The 21,854-nt window shown below is 35.0% G+C and overlaps 1 protein-coding gene across 1 annotated transcript in view; it reads right to left on the reverse strand.

The window, feature by feature from the left end:
• The window catches only part of LOC129255513 (angiotensin-converting enzyme-like), a 29,770-nt gene that overhangs the window by 1,062 nt on the left and 6,854 nt on the right, over positions 1 to 21,854 (reverse strand). The window contains exons 9-24 of the mRNA XM_064096007.1: positions 20,260 to 20,483; positions 19,009 to 19,153; positions 16,226 to 16,324; positions 15,712 to 15,834; positions 14,684 to 14,847; positions 10,629 to 10,810; positions 8,685 to 8,843; positions 7,858 to 7,945; positions 7,108 to 7,251; positions 6,426 to 6,617; positions 4,719 to 4,816; positions 4,009 to 4,181; positions 3,471 to 3,694; positions 2,487 to 2,631; positions 1,964 to 2,062; positions 1,150 to 1,272 (exon numbers count right to left, since the gene is read on the reverse strand). Coding sequence (XP_063952077.1) covers positions 1,150 to 1,272; positions 1,964 to 2,062; positions 2,487 to 2,631; positions 3,471 to 3,694; positions 4,009 to 4,181; positions 4,719 to 4,816; positions 6,426 to 6,617; positions 7,108 to 7,251; positions 7,858 to 7,945; positions 8,685 to 8,843; positions 10,629 to 10,810; positions 14,684 to 14,847; positions 15,712 to 15,834; positions 16,226 to 16,324; positions 19,009 to 19,153; positions 20,260 to 20,483 — 2,382 coding nt within the window. The remainder of the gene's footprint in view (positions 1 to 1,149; positions 1,273 to 1,963; positions 2,063 to 2,486; positions 2,632 to 3,470; positions 3,695 to 4,008; positions 4,182 to 4,718; positions 4,817 to 6,425; positions 6,618 to 7,107; positions 7,252 to 7,857; positions 7,946 to 8,684; positions 8,844 to 10,628; positions 10,811 to 14,683; positions 14,848 to 15,711; positions 15,835 to 16,225; positions 16,325 to 19,008; positions 19,154 to 20,259; positions 20,484 to 21,854) is intronic.

Raw genomic sequence — 21,854 nt, forward strand, 5'->3', positions numbered from 1 at the left:
CAGCGTGATGACGTCAGTGTATAAGGTCTATGCAGGTGACGATGACAATGATTCGATTGATCAATCCCGAGCTTTCGATTATCTGCAACTGCAACGTTGTTCTAGTTGACCGGAAGTGGTGAAACCGCTCGGTCAGTATCACGTTCATAATTTGATGAAAGCAGTTTCGATTGCTGTCGACGTACCCGTACCAGGCCACAGCATATACCAGCGTGATAGCGAGCGGGCAGTGGGCCGATGCTTGGCCGGAGGATCAGGCGTAGCATCACGCCACAAACCAGTGGGGCGACTCGTGGGTGCAACATTTGCACTCTTGCTCTTCGAATGCTTAAAAGCTTTTTTTTTTTTTTACATATGTGAGAACAAATACCAATATGAATCTTACACAATTTTATGATATTACACTGAAAATATTATTTTGAGGAGAGATGAAAAAAAACGCAGTGGTTTGCAAATAGAACATCAACTACCTGCCGGATATGTAGTGTCTGAAAACAAGACACACGAAATGTAATGGAAAAGCTAGTAACAAGCAGCAACTTGCCATCCCTGCCGAATCACTGAAACTCAAATGTTTTTTGCTAAGCTTGGATGACGTCATCATGTACGAACCAGCGCTCTTTCGATCACTATGATACCGAACGTCAAAACCTTCAAATACGAGTCATAGATTTGGGTAGTGAACGAGAAGGCTCGTCATAGATTACTTCGAGGATGCGCAGAGCTCCCAAAATTCCTTAATCTCGTACGTTCACATGGATCGTCGCAGAAAACGAAAGGTCTCTAATGATTCATTTATTGATTCAATTCATTTATTTTCAATTCCGATAAAAAGATATGTACAGAGAAATGCATGTGGGCATAATAACAGATTGTCAAAACAAAAAGAGACATTATAAAGATATACATGTAAACATGCTTATGTTACATAAAGTGGTACAGAGATATCAAGAAAAGGATGGAATTAAGGAATACTGCAAAAAACATGAAGTTTTTGTTGATGATGAAACTTTGCCACAGATATTTCATTTTATGTGATTGGTGAAAATTGAACAATAATAACAATGATTTAAAACAAAAACTCGGCAAAAGAACATACACATGCCACGATACCGCAAGTACTAATAAAACACAAATATTTAAACTTACGACAGAAGTGCCCCTGCTTCTCTTGACCTATAGATGTCACATCGGTTTAACGGACCATCGTGACCAGCAGCTTTACACAAAGCATCATGAAATTGGAACTGGACAAAGAAACTGACGAAATATCTAGAGCGAAGGCATAGGACAAAATAAAATATTGTACAATAGTAGATGGGAGAAGAAACAATTTCTTTATTTTGCGATCTCGGATAAGCGAACCTATTTCAGTGTCTCCGGTGTCTCTGGCAACATCGGGAATATACCCCCCCCCCCCAGCCTGTGACTGACAATTTATATTTGAATTACTTATCGTTCACGTTGATAAATTGTCTGCCAGAGAACTCTCCTCGGCGAGTGATGTGTTAATACACCAAAAGAATATTCAAGTGGGGGAATATGATCTGATGGAGTTGTCTAGTCGCACTATACAGAATGCAGATTTAATACTTGCGATATACACGATGCCATGGCCGTAAGCAACGGGGGGGGGGGGGCAGTTGCCCCACATAAATTTTGAAAACTTACATTTTTCTAACTGAAAATTTTAACAAAGTTCACAAAATCTATGCACGAAATCCTTCAATATCACTTTACAAAATGCAAAAGTTCCCCAATAACAAGCTCGGTCGCTTCCCTCCCTAGCTTTCATTTTTTATGAAAAAATTTATGCGTGCTGCCCCCTCCCCCAGCGAACAATTTCTGCGTACGGCCATGCACGATATGAATACACGATGCTTTCAGGTGAAGTCTCTGATATTGGGATCTCAGTGCGGTATTTTGAAAGTATGTAATACAAAGTTTTAATCATGAATATTACCTGATATAAGGGACACCAGCCGATATGTGGTACTTGGCAGCGGGGTCAAAATCATCTTCACTACGCTCATTAGGTGGAATAATTCCCTGATACTTCAGCCTGGAGAGAGAAAGAAATATGTATTTAAAGTAGGACACTCCATTGACTACTGGGCACTGGGCATTTGGCTTCAGCACGTTCAAGACAATGCTGGTATCCTCAAACAGAACATATACATTTGGCACCCTTGTTCTATTCTAGTCATAATTAATACCCTTCTACATTTTAGTATAAAAAAAGATAATAATAACGTCATTCTGACCTAGTAGAATAAAAGTCTAATGATTTTGTTCATATTTTGCGATTCTGGTCGTTTTAACTTGAACCGTGTCAGTTTTGTCTGGAGGCATTCAAGTACCTTATTGGCATCCAGTAATCTAGACAAATACACGTAATTTTTTTTTTTCGAGCGTAAAGTACCCTGTGGGATTCAGCTTCTTCAAAGGAATGAAGTTTGTACTGAATACAACAAGTCAACCATTACCTTAGTTTCCACCATTCTTGGTTGTATATGGATGGAGGTGTGGTCCCGTCAAATACACTCCATCTCCATTGATCCATCAGGTATCCAAAAGGTAAGAAAGCTATTTTAGTTAGAGCAACCTTCATCAAGTGATTCAGATCAGCCTCTAGAGTATAATTATCAAGAACGCCAGAAGTGGTAATCATACTTCCATCAAACCTAACGATAAGTATGTACCGTGGATACGTCTTTCACGTACATGACGTTTTCTTCATCTCTTATCGTTTTGTATATTGATGATTGCCTGGAAGATGCGGTTCTGACTATCAGAGTTGCAAGTAAACAGAGGGCAACATCATCCGAAAAATACGGTCTACCGAATTTCAACGGTGTATTAGGAACTTATTGGTATAGGGAGAGGTAATTTAGATAATTTGAAATGATCAATCAGCTAATGACAATAGTCAAAATAGGCATTATCCTAATTATTTCTTCCTTGCTATATTTTGTAAAAAGTCTGACTGGTAATAACCTATTACAGTTAAGTTTCACAAACATATGGGAATCAGTATTCAAGCTTTCGAAAGGGGCCTTACTGTACTTCCCCGTGTATTTATTTGTTTATTTTAATGATTTATTTATTTGGGTTTAGACAAAACATTGGCACCCTAAGGGCTGAGCTGCGTGCAATTCACATCATTATTGATACAACTCAACATACACTAGCATTTAAGAAAATTATAAATTCACCGTCAAATCTCACCAATACACCAATACTGGTGCTTACCTAAGTATTAATCTTGACTTCTAAACTGAGGGAAAGGAAAAGACATATCTACACCTTTGTAAGAAACGATTCTTTGATATCAATGTATGCAATTTGAAATGACTTGTAAACAAGGAGGTATCACTTTTCTGGTAACTCTTTGGATGAACGATCATATCTGTATACATATGTTTCTTGCTAGACAATTTTGTGTCATTCTGCTGATAGAAACAAATTACCTTCGTCATATTCAATTTCGTCCAATAGACCAATGGTATATAGATGTCGGGGTGTTGCGACCGAAAGCGACATGACGTCCCCGACGGCCTCGTGAAAAGCGGGATTGGCACCTCCCCGGAAGTGAACATGCTGGTCTTTATATTGCAAGTAGTACTGGATGTGTCCTAGTTCATGGTGTATCGTATTCAGGTCTTCCACTGTTATACTTGTGCACATCTTGATTCTGTACACAACATGATACACAAAAACAGATCTTATTATCTGTGAGATAAAACAGTAAGGAGAGCAAAGTAAACTTCACAGTTTTCACTCTCCGGCACGCTCTCACTGGAAATTAGTATTTCACTCTCACTGGAAATTGTAATAAAAAAAATAACTATTTGAATTGATTTGTTTTGAGAAAGTTATTGAAAATGTGATTTATGTTTACAGTATGTATTCATTATGGAAAGCCACTAAATTACAGTATTTTTTTGTATCTGGATGGCAGTACGCCATACACTTCTAAAAATGACAATAAAGCTTGATATTACACACCTGAAATCGACTTGGTTGTAGAAATCCCATGCAGACGGGTGACAGTTAACACTCCTTCCATCTGTAGGACGTACAAACATGGAATCATTCCAGAATGATGTAGGTACAGAGATCAAACCAAGGGAAGTGAAGAACTCATTCGCCATTTCAAACATCTTACTGGTGGTGTAATTCTGATCGTTACAAAATTCACAAATAAAATATATTTACTCAGTCCTTTGATATAATCTTTGATATTTTCTGAATTCATTTGTTTTGCTCTTTCTTAGCTTAGGCAACAATTTGATTGTTTTAGATATGTTATTTACCTAACATTAAATGCTCCTATCTCACATGATTCATTCAAATTTCGTACTTCATCATGGACAGCCAGACAACATGCCATTCTATACAATACGTGTAAATAACGTTCATAACAAAAGTTTATTCGATATGCTGCCTTTGTTAATGTTTGCGTTGCATTAGATGTTTTGATTAAATAAAAATATGCATACTATCAATATGTGTAAACATAGGAAACATTCGATTCAACTGAAGGTTGGAGGCAGAAAAGTAAGATCTGGCCTTGAACAGCGACAGATATTTAATGGGACATAGTTATACGTGGTAAACTATATTACTAATATTGTTTTATTACTATATCATTTAAACATTTCAACTATTGTGTAAGATCTATTGCACTGCTTTTTGTAAGAGTGTACTAATTTTACCTTTTCCACCATACTCTTCGTAACATCAACTCGTGCCTTGTTTGGGAAGGGTTTACATATATCGTATAATCCACCCCATGTCTGCGCCCACATGTTTCCTTAAAACAAGACCATATGATAGATATGATTTGACTACCATTGAAATGTATTACACATATACTGGCCTGAATCAATTATTTGGAAGAGCAAGTAATAAAATGCTTGAAAATTAAATAAAACTATTCGAGCATATGTAATGAAAATAATCAGTTTTTATGTTCAATGAATTGTCAGTTATTTTGTTTATGCTAATACTAATACATGTATATGAATTAGAGTCAATTCCGCCAAATCGAACTACTTAAAGGACAAGTCCACCCCAACAAAAAGTTGATTTGAATGAGAAGAGAAAAATCCAACAAGTATAACACTGAAAATTTCATCAAAAATCGGATGTAAACTAAGAAAGTTATGACATTTTAAAGTTTCGCTTAATTTCACAAAACAGTTACATGCACATCCTGGCTGGTATGCAAATGAGGAGACTGATGACGTCATCCACTCACTATTGCTTTTGTATTTTATTATATGAAATATGAAATATTCTAATTTTCTCCTCATTGTCAAGTGATAAAACGATTAATTCCTCCCTGAACATGTAGAATTAGCATTGTTTAATACTATATGGTTCAGTCAAGTTGGTCCTTATTTTCAAATCTGTAAAAAATGAAATATTGTATAATTCAAACGATAAAAATTAAAGAAATAGTGAATGATGGACATCATCGACTGACTCACCTACTTGTGCGTATCACTGTTTTGTGAAAAATAAGCGAAACTTTAAAATGTCATAACTTTTTTATTTTACATCCGATTTTGATGAAATTTTGAGCACATTACTAGTTTGATTTTTCTCTATTTATTCAAATCAGCATTTTCCTGGGGTGGACTTTACCTTTAACAGAGGAGAGTTTTGTGAATGTGTGCGTGCGTAGTGTGTATTTGTGTGGTGTGTGCGTGCAGATGGTGGGCGTGAGAGTGTGAGGTGAATGTGTATAGGAAATGTAACTTTTTTTAACGGTGAGAACTTATGTATGCGTGTATGCCTTAGGTAGCGTTAGAACCTTTTACCTTAGTTATGGTTTAATATACAATAAACTGATTCCAACTAGAAACAAGCATTTCCGGATTAAGAACTGTGGAAAAATTATTTGAATACTTTAGAAATACTATTCAACCCCCCTAAAAGAACATGGATAGATATATGAACATATTCATGTGATAAGTTAAGGAATTAATGTGTGGTAATAATGTCGCAAGCATACGGCACGATAAACTTTATCCCCAACTTATCAGGAATCGAAATCTGTTCGAAACTCAAGTCTCATTATCTGGGAGGAGCCAGGATATTTCCAAAGAGTGGAAGCCATCTTAGAGCTGACAGGTATTTTATTTTTAAATATATATAATAGGTATTATTTACTTACTCACAGACACGGATCTCACTTTTCTCCTCCCGCCCCTTCCCTCATCCTCATTTTACTAGTTATATACCAAAGGGGGCGTTTGCCTTCTGTCCCATTTGGTGATTGGATTTCAGGTCATGTTTAGGGTCTTGTTGGTATAATATTTGGTTGAGGGCTATACTAAGGTTACCAGATTAAAAAAACATCTGTCCCCACTATCTCATCACTAATTCGGTTCAGAAACTTGAGAGCCCGTTCATACCTACGATGTGTGCTGGGATAGGTCCTCGAAGGTTTATGTATTTTGGTCCGTAGACGCCATACAACTTTCTCCTTACATAGGCATGGAGTTGTTCATAAAGTGGCCTTAACTGCTGGTAAAGTTCTTCCACCATCGCAGGGAAGGTTTCATTTCCGTAAGCTGATTGCCAGTAGGTGGCAGCATTCGCCTCCCCTGTCATCAAAATAAAAAAAAACGTGCAAAGTGTGAAATGATAATTGCTATAGGGTAATTTTGTGTATTATTGATAAGAGAGTTAAACGGAAATTTTCATTCTATGTTTGTGTATCGTCGCTAGCCTATCCCACGTAGTCAGTAATATAAAATATTGGTCAAGTAGGCCAAAACAAAATAATAATGATGAAGGTGATGACGATAATGCTTAAGATGATGATGACGATGATGATGATGATAAAGATGATGACGATGATGACGACAATGATGACGTTGATGATAATAATGATATTCTTAAAGATAACACTATTCGAATATAAAGCTCTATTATCCTTATTATTATTGTCTTGACAATATTCTTGTTATCATTATTATCATAATTAGAATTGTAAAAAAACGGGTCATTCAAAACGTAAACACTGCTTGAAAGAAAATACATGTACCTAATCTTGTTAGCAAAAATGGGAAAGAACATTTTGGGTATACACACCATTTGCAACGGCTACTTTGTTCTTCAGGACGACGTACCTCACAAAATCCTGGCGGTTCGCAGGTCCGACTGCAGCACGCCATGAATCCCAAGCCCATAGCAACTCACTGTAGTTTCTTGAAGATGCCATGATCTTTGACAGTCCTTTCAAATGACAAGGTTTGGGGAAGTTGTTGAAGAGAAAGAACAATTAAATAATAAGAACAATAAGAACATTATAATACCAACATCCGCGTGACTTACGTCGTTTGGTTCAATGAGTAAGTAGAAATCAATTAGCATGAATCTTTACTCCGTTTAACCATTCTCTTATTTATGTATACAAGCAAAAATATCAAACAGAAGCTGGCACTTAGAGGAAGGGGTTTGATTAGTAATAATTATGTAATGCCATTAAACAAAGATCATGGAGATTACAAATCTAACCGGTCTTCGGGAGTTCGATAATGATTAAAAAAAGTATACTGTATGTATATTCAGCACTAAATCTGTTACATGAGTTAGGCCTACTCTAGGGAGGCATAAGGCGTTAATTTATTATACATCTTTACGCCAGCCCCCCCCCCCCCCATCTTAAACATGAAAAATGTACTTTCAAACCCTCCCTCTGCCTCCAGTCCGCGAGTCCCGGCCGCTTTCTCCATATGGTCACTAGTTGATAAATGCAACTGTTGTTAATCAGTGGCGTCTGCATGCTCCTGTTTGAGAAAGTTGTATTTATTTATAAATGTTCTAAATTGGAGGACATACCCGGATTCAGATTGTAACACGTTCCGTCCTCCTTACACACCTTACCCGTTGAATATCGTCCTTTCATTCGAGCAACTAAGTTTGCACCCTACATAAAAAAAAAATAATAATGATTTCCCCCTGGGAAAAGTTTATCTACATAGAAGATTTATTCATGTATTATTTTTAAGGTACAAAATAATTAATTTTAGTATCAAATAATTGTAGAAATAAAACTATGAAATAAAATTATGACGCTGCGTCGTAATGCTTTCTTTTGATTAAATTTCATTATTATTTCAAAATATATACATTATTTTGGGTGATAATATCATCATAGTAAAAACTATATTTGTCCATCTCACAGTCATGATCAACGCCATCAATCCAAATTTATAACTCTTTGGCATGGGGGCGTGCAAACTTTTGTCTTTAGGTGAAATAGAAAACACATAAAACGGACGTATGTATTCTAGATGATGATAATTATCGTTACCTCGGTTGCGATCCACAGTTTTTATTCTGTAAGTTTTGTATGTTAATGGTTGCTTTAAAAAATCACATTAGAATGTTTTAAAGATATTGTGAAGTCTGTACAACGCAAATTGCAACCAATCACCATGAAATTGTAACGGTCAACAGGTCAATTTTTACTCGCTGGTCCTGCATAATTTTGTACCGTGCCACTCAGGATTCGTGCAGTCGATTATAAATCCGTTTTGTGATAGGGTCCAGTTATCATCAAATGAGTAACAATCTGCATGCAACCCCCCCCCAAAAAAAAAAAGATATGACAGGCCTTCCGAAAATAAACTTGTCGGAAATAACAATGAACCTCAAATACTGACTTCTTCCATCTCAGACACGTTTTTAAGAGCGGCATTTCCAACATAGATGAGTCGCCTGTAGTGCCGTTGATTTGTGTCAGTGAAATTGGTATCGTTGAAGACAAGCGCTCGCTTTCTCATATGGTTCGAAAAACTGCCTGTAATAACACTCGCCTCAATCTAGTGATAAAAAAATACAAATGATTATGATTCTTGATATCAAGAAATCGAATTCTTGATATCAAGAAATGAATTCAAGAAAATATCAAGAAATGGGATTAAATGTTAAAACAAATTGCCATAATCCCGATGTTTCTTGACGAGTCTCCCGTATTTTTTAAGAAGAAACTTGCGAAACCAGGGGGGCGTTTCATCAACATTTTTGTCCTACAAGTTGTCAGATCTGACAACTTTTCTAGATTTTGATTGGCTGAGAAGCACTGTTACTATGGTAACTGTCGGATAAAATGGGAGTTGTCGGATAAAACGTCTGACAAGTCCTTTCATGAAACGCTCCCCTGGATACATGCACGGTTCCAAGGAAACGCATAATTTTGTCGATAAAATAATGAGATTTTGTGTATAGTTTCAATACAAATTATATTTTCCGATAACTATCTTGAATGAATGAATACCTGTAATTAAAGTGTTTGAAATTACTTAATTTTATGATTTGTTCGTGTATGATCGCATGTGTTTCATTTTATCTGAAAACCATGAAAAACAAAAGGTTGAAAAAACAAAGAAATACATTAGAAATTACAAAAATTATGATACATAAGAGATCGATTAATATTGCGTCTTTTAACGTCATTTGCTTTAAACACTACAACGGGTTTCTACAAAAAAGTGCGGTCATCTTCCTGTAACAACTATTAGAATCTAGTTCTATCATTGTGCCTTGAACTCCTCAACCCTTACTGTCTATTTTCTTTTTCTGCATTCACTCCCTTTCCCCCAAGTTAATTTATACTCAATTCAAAAAAGAAAAAAATATGGCGGTGAATATGATATTCATTTGTATATGCAGCCATTTGTATTTCCAAACATCACAATCTTCTGCTTTTATGCAATGATATATTTCAAATACAATGACGATGCATTCTAGCTGTTGAAAGAAGACAGTGAAATATACAGCCAACATATTCCATACTCTGATATATAATAATCATATTCTAGAGGAAATTATTCAAGTCATCGTCAGTTTTAAAGGGCTGGTTTTTATTCTACCAATCATATTTCTGAATATTTGACTTGCTCTTGGTAGCTCTTGGCAGTCTTCTATAAATATGTCCATGCCTCTATCTGCATGCTGGCTTCTATTATATGGCTAAGAGATATGTTCGATTTCAGGTCATGGAAAGTGCCCCTGTTAAATTGATACCGCGGGGCGAATGCGAGGCATAACTTTGCGTTGTGTCATATCATATTGGATGTACCCCAGATGAGAAGTTACAAGCTCTTGTGTCACTCAAATACGTGATCGATAGAAGTAACAATAACCGATTGTCTGTTTTCTAAAAAAATGTTATGTTTATACTATTTTCTACCGGCGTGTTCTCTATTTTAACACGTCGCACTTTAAATTAATTGGAAAGTAACATTAACAACCACTAACCTGATTGTTGTGTCTATATATTGCCATTAAAAATGATGATATCTCAAATAGCTGTATTGATTTGACTTCGCCAGAGAATCGTTCTGTATTTCGACCTGATGTACATGATTGCTTTTACACTCTAAATACGATTGAGTAATAATTTACCAAATATTGGGTAGAAAGGGAACAAGCATGTTAGCTTTATAATTTGTCCCTATATTAGGCAAAATACCGTAAATATCAGCGAAACATTGCGTAAAATTTACAAGGTATTTGGTATCATATACCCAGCAAACATGCATATTCTCATTTTACCCATTATTGGGTAAGAGTGTACATTAGGAAATAAATTCAGTGTAACATACCATCTGTTGTCTGTTATATTCCGTGATGTTGGTGTTATATATCCATGATTTTTCTATAGAATACGAATAGACTTCCATCGCTCTCTGGTTGAACTCTTCCAGGAATATGTCAAACTGTGTCTCATTGTAGTTACTACCGTGTTCTTGGTCATTCTCCGATTGGTCTATGGTCGACAAGCCTACTGTAATGGACATTAAAAGCATTGTCATCATGTATAAGAAGACCATCTTCACGATGAGCTCCATCTTGGTCAGCTCTCTTCCTAGCAAGTGATACTTTCTTGAGTTGTTGAAATGGGATCAGATGGCAAATCTCAGCGGGCAACTGTCAAATGATGCGCGGGAGGATCCCGAGTTTGAGACTGGAAAACCTCTAGACCTCTGAGCTTGAATTCTGCATTAAAATTTCTTGCCAGCCGATATGCATGCGCTATTTTGCTTTTGCCACAAAACTGGAAGATCTACATAAAGTGACAGCCAGAGATGAGAAAAAATATATAATCCCTGGAGGGAAAGTGAAGCTTCGAAGGTGATGCTCTACAGCACCTTTATAAGCATACCCATATAAGGAAATTTCCTGCCCACATGTTGAGTGTCATAACAGATTGAAAAACAATACGAAGACATTATTTTCCATAGTAACAATATGTCACAAATTGAACTAGATGTTTGGCAATGCTGTACTTTTATGATGATTTTTTCACTTGTTATTGATTGGTAATATGATCCAGGTGTAACTCTGTCCGAATGTATAGAGGGCTTTCCATCCTACAATGTACAGGCTTATAATAGTGAGATATTCCACTGTTCCTATTAATAATCATGATGATCAGAAAATTGGCCTTCATGGGAAGTATTTTAGCAGATTATTAATAATATAACGACCCCGAGCACGTCATGATCGTTGTCCAATCAGATGGCAAGGGAAACATGATTTCAACAGGGGAGGAGTTACTCTTTACTTTTAAAATACCATTATTATCCATCTTTTTTAAATTATATTCTTATGCTTTGTCTTCCCCCTCTCTCTCTCTTCCCCCTCTCTCTCTATCTTTTTATCTTTACACTCATTTTTGACCTGCAACTGTTCTCCATCATATTGTCTGTGCTTCTAATGTTACTTTGCAAGACATTATGTTATTTTGATATTGTGAATTCGAGTTATAACGCAAACGTTTTACATATTATATGAAATGCAATTATTACATTTTTTTTGGTATATTTTGTTTTCCTACACACATGTATGCTTGAATTTCTTCTTTATTTCTTTCATTTCCGTTACCTTTCTCAGATCACCAAGCTTATTGTTCTCTGTTAAACTTTTTCTTTCTTTGTTGTCTTACCTATTCCCACTTTGTATCTTTCTTCCCATTTCTTCTTTCTGTCAACTCATTCAGGTCTTCCACTTCTCCACCCCATGATTTATCCTTTCTGAACATCTCTCCTTCTCTTACTCTCTTTCTCTCTCCCCGTTTTCCTTTCTCTTATCCCATATATTTCAGCCCTCTCCTTCATTTCTATGTTTCTTTCTCTCTTGCTCTCTTTCTTTGTGCCATTCTTTCAACCCTTAGTCTGTTAAAAGTTGTACTTAGTCTGAAGATGCAGTTATTTTATATTATTATGTAATTGAATTGTGAAAATAATGTGTAATCAAATTTGTATCATTACAATTGTAAACTTCATGTAATTCAGCCTTTGGGCTGCGATGTGTTGTTTTTGCCAATAAATACCATTTTACTACATCTCGTTATCTATCATTAAAGCATACGTCTATAGTGCTCCACCCTTCTCTCACCCTCCTTCCTTCCTCCATCTCACTTATTTACACTTTGCTTATAATATGGTGCCTTAGTATTTGGACAAAAATGTAACCAGGGCGGTTTTTTCTGATCGGGTCAAAGTTTGTAACCAGACACACACGAGGCGTTTCCTTCAAAAAACCGGAAGTCAGTACATGGCCTTTCTATTCATAGAAATATAACAGATTGAAACATATACGTACATAAGTACATTGCAATATTGGCAATGATCATTTGCCTTCGAGGTCGTATAATGACTGAGCGAAATGATTAGTTATTATATTCATTAGAGAAAATTAGCAGCGTATTCTAATCTATATATAATACGGGTTTTATTTAATTACCTTTTGATATCATATACTTTTGTATTCTCCTTCCACGTGGGAGCTTTGCGGTGGTTGAGAATTTTTTTTTTTTAATTGCTTAAGGCTAGCATTAAGGTCCATTTAGCTGATAACATTACAAACGAATACCCTCTACCTCCCTTTTTAGTTCACAAAATAAATCGACTTTCAAAAGTTCTGAAGACGGACAGTTAAACGTCGAGTCTTCTCTCCTGCTCCTACTATACAACTCCATTCGCCGAATCTAGCCAGCCTTCTCTTATCTACTCAAACCTCTCACCCTGCCTATACTACTCAGGTCCGACTCAGTTATACTACTCCTTCTTGTATTCTTTTCAAGGGCTACACTCATTCAGAAAAGAATAGGCCTACCCTACTCCCCAGCTTCCACTTTCTCGCCTTTTCATTTCACTTCTATTTCATAAAATAAAAAAAATATGGATTACGATACCATTAGCTCATTCATTTACACATCGTCCTAGTTGTGCATATACCGGTTTCATGTGAAACGTTATTACAGACTCTTGTGACTTTTTGAATTTTTCATTCGGTTACAATGAACTTTCACTGTTTTAATTGTTTATTCACTCACTTTCTCCATTAGTATCATTTTTATATCAGGATGTGCCGTCTTTATAAATCAATATACTAGGAAATCAAAGAAGCACTTTATATCTCCCTTTATTTTACCAAATTTTCTATAAACTCACCTATATATCGAATGTAATATTAGTTCAGCCATAGTAAACTTAAAAAATTAAACTAGCAATTGATACAATAAGCAATAGTAAAGTTAATTATCTATATTAAATCCATTAATCTACGGTATAACGACTTTTAGAAATCAGTGGGCAACTGACCCTTCGGCTATAAAATGAGATTTACAATTAAGATATAATAAATAACAGAAATCCTGGTTTAACAAATAGTTCTCGCATCCAAAACAAAGGAACAATTTGAAAATCAAACTATTGTATTTTTTCACATCATGCCATTGAAATAGTTAGTGCTAAAAGCAGAAAAGAATAGATTTTACTAAGTCTTGGATACAATTTCAAAGGTATAAATAATTAAATTACAGTTCAAAATCTCAAAATTGGAATCAAAGTGATTATATCGCAAAATAATTAAGAATCCCTCTTTGACCATTCCGAAATAGGGGGACAAGTGTCCATACTTAAGCACGGCCAAACTCCATTCCCCAAACTATCTACTGACTAAACAATGGACAAGTAAATTAATGAATAAATTAATCAATAAATTTCATTTATTGAATAATGAAAATAATGGAAAATCGGAAGGCTTGAATGCCAAAACCAACCTCTGTCCACAAAGATGACTTTGAAAAGAGGACACAAGAGGAGAGAAAGAAAGGAAGTAGAGGTAGAAAGCAAACAATAAGGAAATCAAGGAGTTACCTCAATGAGAAAATGAAATGTGGCGCAAAAAAACTAAATCATTATTTTCCACAAAATCAAAGCCTCCCCCTTATATCATGTATAATATCTCATTTCCAAAAGAAACAACCTTACGGAGGGAAACAAAATGTCTCTCGTGAGAGAAATAATATGAAGTTAGAAATTTAGATTGACCTTTTTATAATCGCTGTTTTCTTATATCCTGTATCCATTCGTTTAAAATAAATATATACACTCTCTTAAAAAAGCCCCGGGTCGGATCAGAGAATTGTAACAGAAAACTTTCATCGGTTGGGGATGATAGATTAAACTAAACCAACCTTTAAAAAATACTTATTTTATTTAATTCAGAGAATTATTAATTCCGTGGTCAAATCGATGCAGATTTTTTTTTTCATAACGGGGTTAGGCACCAACAGCTCTAGTTTCTGGGTCAATCTGTGGGTGAGTTGTTACGTGATCGTATCAACTACCCCGACTTTGCAGTTAAACCTAATCCCATCCAATCTTTTCATTATTCTTTTCATTTTCCTCCGTAAGCCATTTGATGAGTGGCTGGAAGTATTCGATGATGGCGCTAGCATCCATTCGTCTCTGGCCTGTCAATTCTTCCATTGCATCTTGCCATGGTTTACTCATACCCATCTTCAGCATTGATCTAAAGTGACGGGAGGAGGATCAAGGAATATAAAACAAATAATCAAACTGTCTTTTTCTCCTCCATAAAACAATCTGCGTTTCGAAGTAATGACACAATTATTTTGCTAGTAAATAAATAATGATTAATATTAGTATCGCATTTTCTGATCACATTTTTTGTTGGTTTCATTACCGTGCTAAAGAAGGGAGCCTACTCTACAAATCATCGAAAGTATTTCAAGTTATTGGTTTTTTTACTGATAAACTTCCAATTAATACCATGGATTGATTTTATCTCTTGAATATCATTGTATTTCTTTCATAAATCATTCGCAAAAATGACATCATTTAGAAAATTTACAAAAAGAAGACAGTTTGAATTATTCGATGGAGATAATTACAATTTGACTAGCATTGGTCTAATCTAATCTATATTGGTGTCGGGGGCATCGCCATGGATAGACTCTCGTATTGCACACATATTCTCGTTCCAATAATTCCAATCTGTTCTTTTCTCCTCTTTTTTTGTCTCCATTTGTTATCCCCTTATTTCAGGGGGTATTTCCTATAGCCCGAATCATACCTACTGATGTATGTCTTTAAAAGAATTGGATTTAAATCGTTTTAATTGGAAACGTTTTAACGATTGTTACAGCACAGGAAGTTTTTTATATTAAAAGAGAAAAGAGGAAATACACTGTACTTCAAGGAAAGTTCATTTATATAAATTTATACAACTGCGTTAACATTTCTCAGACAAAATTTCTCTGTTTAAGTTTATTTTTGAATAACATTAGATAGATAATGATTTCAAAATCCATATTTTGGTTTCTCTCACTGAAATTATAACCCAAACTAAAGTTTAATTTTTAATAGTAATTACCCGAATTTCTGACCAGCCTCCTTGGAGTTATAGGTGTTACATAGATGTAGAGGTTTAGTACTATTTGAAATCTCACACAACTTCTGCTGAAACTGAAACTGAATGATGAAGCTCACGAAATACCTTTAAAACATGAAATTTGATACAGCAATGTGATTCTATACTATCGAAAGACACTACAGAATGATTATAGCTTATCGTATAGCAAAATATAAAGTGCCATGATAAAGTCCATAACATTTGTAATCTTCCTCGTCTTTTCCACTTATATTTGATGATTTCATATTAATGTCACCCATGTCCAAAAAAGAAAATGGATTTTCGCATCAGCAGCGATTTTACGGTGACAACAATGGCATAATCCATCAAGACTTCTTCATCATCGATCTCTATACTTCTCAGTAATATAGAATTATTTGACAGATTGATTATGTAATCTTTATTTTAAAGTGAATATTTGATAGATTCGTCTAATTCATTAAATCATTAATTTGAATAAAGATTATATACCTACCTAATGTACGGTGTTCCTGATGGTATATGATATTTTGCTCCAGGATCAAAATCAGTTTGTTTGCGCTCTATAGGGCTCTCTAATCCCTGATAATACCGTCTATTATTAAGGAAAGAATAAAATCATGGTTTAGTGTTCTTTCAGATGATGTATTCTGATAAACATGGAATACAGACCCTTCCAGGTAAACTGTCAAGGTTCATAATACCATAGGCGGATCCAGGGGGCGAGGGGCCCGCCCCTCCCCCCTATTGGCGGAGCAAAAAAAAAGGGGGGGGGAGAAAGAAACAAAAAAAGAAGCAAAATGGTAGGAGAAAAAAGAAAGAGGAAAAAATGAGAGAGACGAGTAAATAAAATAATGTGAGGGGAAGACTTGGAAAATTGAAGAAAAAAAAATTCATGTCACTATATAAAATTTTCGCTCGCGCTTCGCGCTCGCATTGCATGCTCGATGAGACACACTGTACATATCTTGCTCAATAGGCTGGTATGGAGTTTAAAACATCAAGTTTTGAAGTCAATATACAAAACATATTTCAGCTCGGACATCGAGCTTTCATTATTTTTTTATTTACAAATTGATTTTTTAAAGTGCTCTGTAAAATGTCCGTTTTATTGTCTGAGTATCAACATTTTCAGCTCGCGATGCGCGCTAGCAGTTTTTGATTTGCCAAGAACCTATTCTCTTCATGTATTCCATGCATAAAGTTCTCAAAATAGCCCTTTTCAGGTTTGATTGTCAAAACTAGCTAGCGCTGCGCGTTCGCATTTTAATTGGTGAGTAATGTATCCATCTGTAGTAATTTTAAAACAAACTACTTGAAATTCTATTTTCATGAAAGTTGATAAAAAAATTCGGCTCGCGATTTGCGCCCGCAATAATTGTTAAAAATATATTAAACCTTCAGTTGCATTCTATTCATAATTACAAAAGAGCTAAAAAGTTCAAGTTTTGAGGCCTTAATGTCAACAAATTTTACGCTCTCATTAGGCTTATTAGATCAATAAATAAGATAATAACATGTTCAATAATTCATAATTAAATTGTCCCATTTTTCAGGAAGAAATATCGGAATATCGGTCAAAATCTGAAACACGTGAACGCATGTTTATTGAGCCCCTCGCCCCCTGGATCCGCCTATGGTATTGTAAACCTTGACAGTTTACCTGGAAGGGTCTGTATTCCATGTTTATCAGAATACATCATCTGAAAGAACACTAATCGCAGTTGGTTCTTAAAAAAAAAAAACATGCTTCAATTATTTAGTTTCAGATCAGAATATCCAACATTTTCTGCTTGCGATTGCATTTTTTAAATGGGAAGATCGATACCCAATAACCCATCCTTTTCATGATTCAAAAAACATTATAGAGTGTCCCGTTTTTAGGTCTAAAATCTCATATAAAATCTCATATTTTTCCTCTCGCGCTCGCATTGTTTAATTATACCTATCCCGTTCACGATTACGAAAAGTGCTTAGAATGTCAATTCTTTAGGTCGAATGTCATTTTTTTTTCAGCTCGCGCTTCACACTCGCATTATTTGATTGTTGAAATGTGTATCGTCTTCATGGCTAACTGCAAACAGTCCTTAACAGGTCCCTTTTCGATCAGGCCAGAATGTACATTGTATAGTTTTAAAAAATCTCGCACTTTGCGCTCGCAGTAAACATAATCATCACACACGCATCTTGTTCAGGATCACAAACATTGCCTAGAATGCTCAATTTTCAGGACAAAATACATAAAATTTCCAAAAATTTTAGCTAGCGCTTCGCGCTCGGACTACTCAAATACACTGTAAAAATGAAGTGCTGATTTAGCACTTACAGTGCTTGTATATATAGTGACTGCACTACGAGTGCTGATTTTCTAGTTTAAATTTGAACTAGAAAATCAGCACTCGTAGTGCAGTCACTATACAAGCACTGTAAGTGCTAAATCAGCACTTCATTTTTTACAGTGTAGGGCTCATGAAATTGTCATATATTTATGCTGTTTTATAAGAATATAACTAGGAAGTGACTGTTAGGAATGCCCCTTCAAAAAAGCAAACAAAAATCAACTATGAGTGCCCGATCGGGGAAAAAGTGGGTGAAAACTTTTTTGGGCCCCAACCCCCTATTTCCGAATGCTGGATCCGCCCCTGCATAATACGCAAAGGTTCGTTTGTTAAGTACCCCCAAAAGAATGGACATTCAGCCAATAACCCATGTTTTCATCAGCATACAGTAAGTGCGTCGAAAACGGAAAGCCATTTTGGGTGCTATGCATCACAATCATCAGATTTCTTACTGAATCGCTCGCACGAGGCAGATTGAGTAAAATACAAATTAAGGCCTGAAAGAAAAGATTTATGGAGAAACGCTTTACTTATTCAGATATATTGTGAAAGCATTTCAAGCATTTTGAAAGTTCGTCGTATCCCTAACTAATACTCGCGAAACTTAACTAGGCTACATTGAAATTGCATTCCTACCTTGGTCATCAATGCGTAAAACTTCAATACTACATATAAAACTTCAAAATAAAGAGAAAAAAAATGAAACCCTGGTCATGCTGTTTTACATGTAAATGAAATATCGTTAGAATAAGTTGGGAAAAAATAAATGAGAATCCTCGTTTATATGGAACACACCGTATATATGTTTATTTTTTCATAAGGGAAACTGAAATTTTACTTTTCAAAACAAATGTATATGATTCATATGAAAAATGAAAAAATATAATTATAGAACTGAATTATTATATCTACATTGTTTCAAAATAATGTAAATACGTACCTCATTTCCCACCATGCAGTGTTATAATCGTCAGGTTTTATCTCACCACTAAACACCTTCCAACGCCACTTGTCGATCAGAAGACCAAAAGGTAAAAATGATATCTTATCAAGAGCAACTCTCATCAGATAATTGATCTGCAATTCTTTAGGTAAAGTGAATCGGAAGTCATTTTTAATGATTATCTTAAAAGAAGACAATTAAATATATATATAGAAACTACATTTTGATGTCGAGATGATACTACGCACGACTTAAAACTGGAATTTCTATATATTACAGGCATTTGCTACGATCTGATTTAAATTATGTTTGGGAATAGATTGCTTTTTTTTTAAGTATTAGGGAAAAAAGTATGGAAATTCCAATGTGCATTTTAACTCCAAGTCCTGCGCTACTATAACGAACATATTTCTAAACACTCCTTGGTCCTCTCGTACAAAGAGTTGCGATTGATTGGATTACTCTCAACTTTGGAATGAAATCAATATCACAACTAATTCAATCGGTGATGTCATCCAGTCCCGTATATTTATTTACATATTCATAAACAAAAATAGCACGTCGTCTCGTCAAATCAATTCAAATTCGTTATTAGACGTGATTAAAATGTATGTATCAACATCAATTCATAAATTTCACATGATAAAATTATTTTTCGATTATAATTGATTGGATCAACTCCAAATTAAAAAAAATCTGAGGGATATTCTATAAAGCTGTCTATTGGTTTGGTTATTGGGCAATTCCATGAAATGATCAACCTTTTGTACGTCCGACCCCCATTTTTCTCAAGTCTTATGTCATAAACTGACCAAGGCATGGTCCTTGAGAACATTACAGACTGTCTAAAGAGCAAGAAATCAGAGACAGAAAACTTCATAAAGATCCCACATACATGACATAGGGGGTCGGACGGACATATTTTATGAAATTGCCCTATTGACAAAATCACGCATAGAACTGGTGACATGTTCTTGTGCTAAATGAAATTTGCCCTTTTTTTTCTTGATGGTTAAAGAAAATGGGAATGAATTTCTATAACCTAATCAAACTTCTACAAATAAATTTTGCATTCAGATCCTGGTTATCAACCAGAATGTTTATCTACCAAGATAGTTATTCAATTTTAGCTAATATGACGTTGAATGATTTAGAATTTGAAACAAAGAAACATTTTTTTTTAAAGCAGTGTGCAAAGTCATGCGTAACTTATGAAGAGCTTTCTGTAACACCACCCGGATATCTTACCCTCATCAACCTCATCAGTTGCTAGAAGACCTAGATGATGAAGATAGTCAGGGGTAACAACTGAGAGGGCAATGGTATCTCCTACTGCTTCATGGAACCCCGGATTGGCGCCTCCTCTCAGCTCAGCGTGCTGATGACGGTAATGCAGGAAATATTGACAATGACCCATCTCATGGTGAGCAGTGTAAAGGTCCTCCATCGTTATCTCTGTACACATCTTAATCCTGATAACAAATATCAATCAATTTCAACTAGAATTTCGTTTAGAGAAAACATATCTTCTGATTGTCGACAGTGTTCTAGACAATACCCATGTCAATGAGACACAGCCATATGTGCAGTTCTGCATCTTAAACATGAGTTGAAAGGGCACTAAGAAAGCGTGGTATTATTGGTCTAAATTGTCTCACTGCTTTCCCCAATCTCAATGAATAATGCAAATGTTAACTGCTTGATTCACATAAGTTTTTCAGGGTGTCACCATTCAATGCATCAGTGTAAAGTCCATTTGATATCTAACTACAAATATAATATACAAACATTCTTCTTAATTATTCATTTGTTACAGCTATTCATAATGCAATACAAAATTATCATTGATTATCTTATCTGTTGTACTTCCTTGAATTTCATTTCACCGATCTTTTATATTATTACCATTGATTTAATTTGATTTGAGTTTATTTTCCTCTTTTGTTTTCATTTACAATTCATAACAATACATACATGATGAAAAAAAGAATAATTGCATTTAATACTAACTTGAAAAGGTAAACACGTCTAGATGAAATAAAGTATTAAATGATGAAGTAAAATTAAGTTGGAAAATAATTTTTTGCAGAAAACTAAAAGTAGTGGAACCTAAATTAAAATCGGGACTTGTATTTCTTTGGTCCCTAAAAATACGAATGATGTAATGAAAATTGTATTGTTTTTCATAAATAAAATACAGGACTTAATAACCCAACATTGTTTAGTCTGATTACCTAATTAGACAATTACAAGGTAACAAATAAGATATTTAAACGGAGAATTAAGACAAAGCACTCACATGGTGATTAATGTAAGATTTAAAGTAATATTATTGTTATGATATAACAGTGGATAAGAATGAAAAAGCTTATGTGATAGTAAATGAAAGAGAGAGAGAAAGAGAGAGAGAGAAAAAAAGCGAAGGGGTTATAAGCAAGTCAATCAATGTTGAGGTGAAATGTATTTGGAAAGCAATATGTTTTTCAATTCGTGTTTAATGCTATGCAAGCTCTGGGGTACCTTTAAGCTGTCATCTAATGAACTCCAGAATTAAGTGCCAATAAACGTAAATATCTTATTTGCAATTTCCAGTGAATAATTTTTTTTAATGTTTGGCATTTTTTGCGTTGTATTTCCGTTATATGTAAACATAAATTGTCCTAATTATGATATGAATATCTCAATAACTTTGTAGTACATGGCTATTGGGATAACGTTCACGGATTTTTCATATTATCATTATGATAATTTTATGGTACACGTCTATTAAGATAACAGACATCATAGCAAGACTTGCATTGGTTGTACTATATAGGAATGGCGAATGAACGATCCCTTCATCC

The sequence above is a fragment of the Lytechinus pictus genome, chromosome 3 (assembly GCF_037042905.1).
Source record: "Lytechinus pictus isolate F3 Inbred chromosome 3, Lp3.0, whole genome shotgun sequence".
NCBI lineage: Eukaryota > Metazoa > Echinodermata > Echinoidea > Temnopleuroida > Toxopneustidae > Lytechinus > Lytechinus pictus.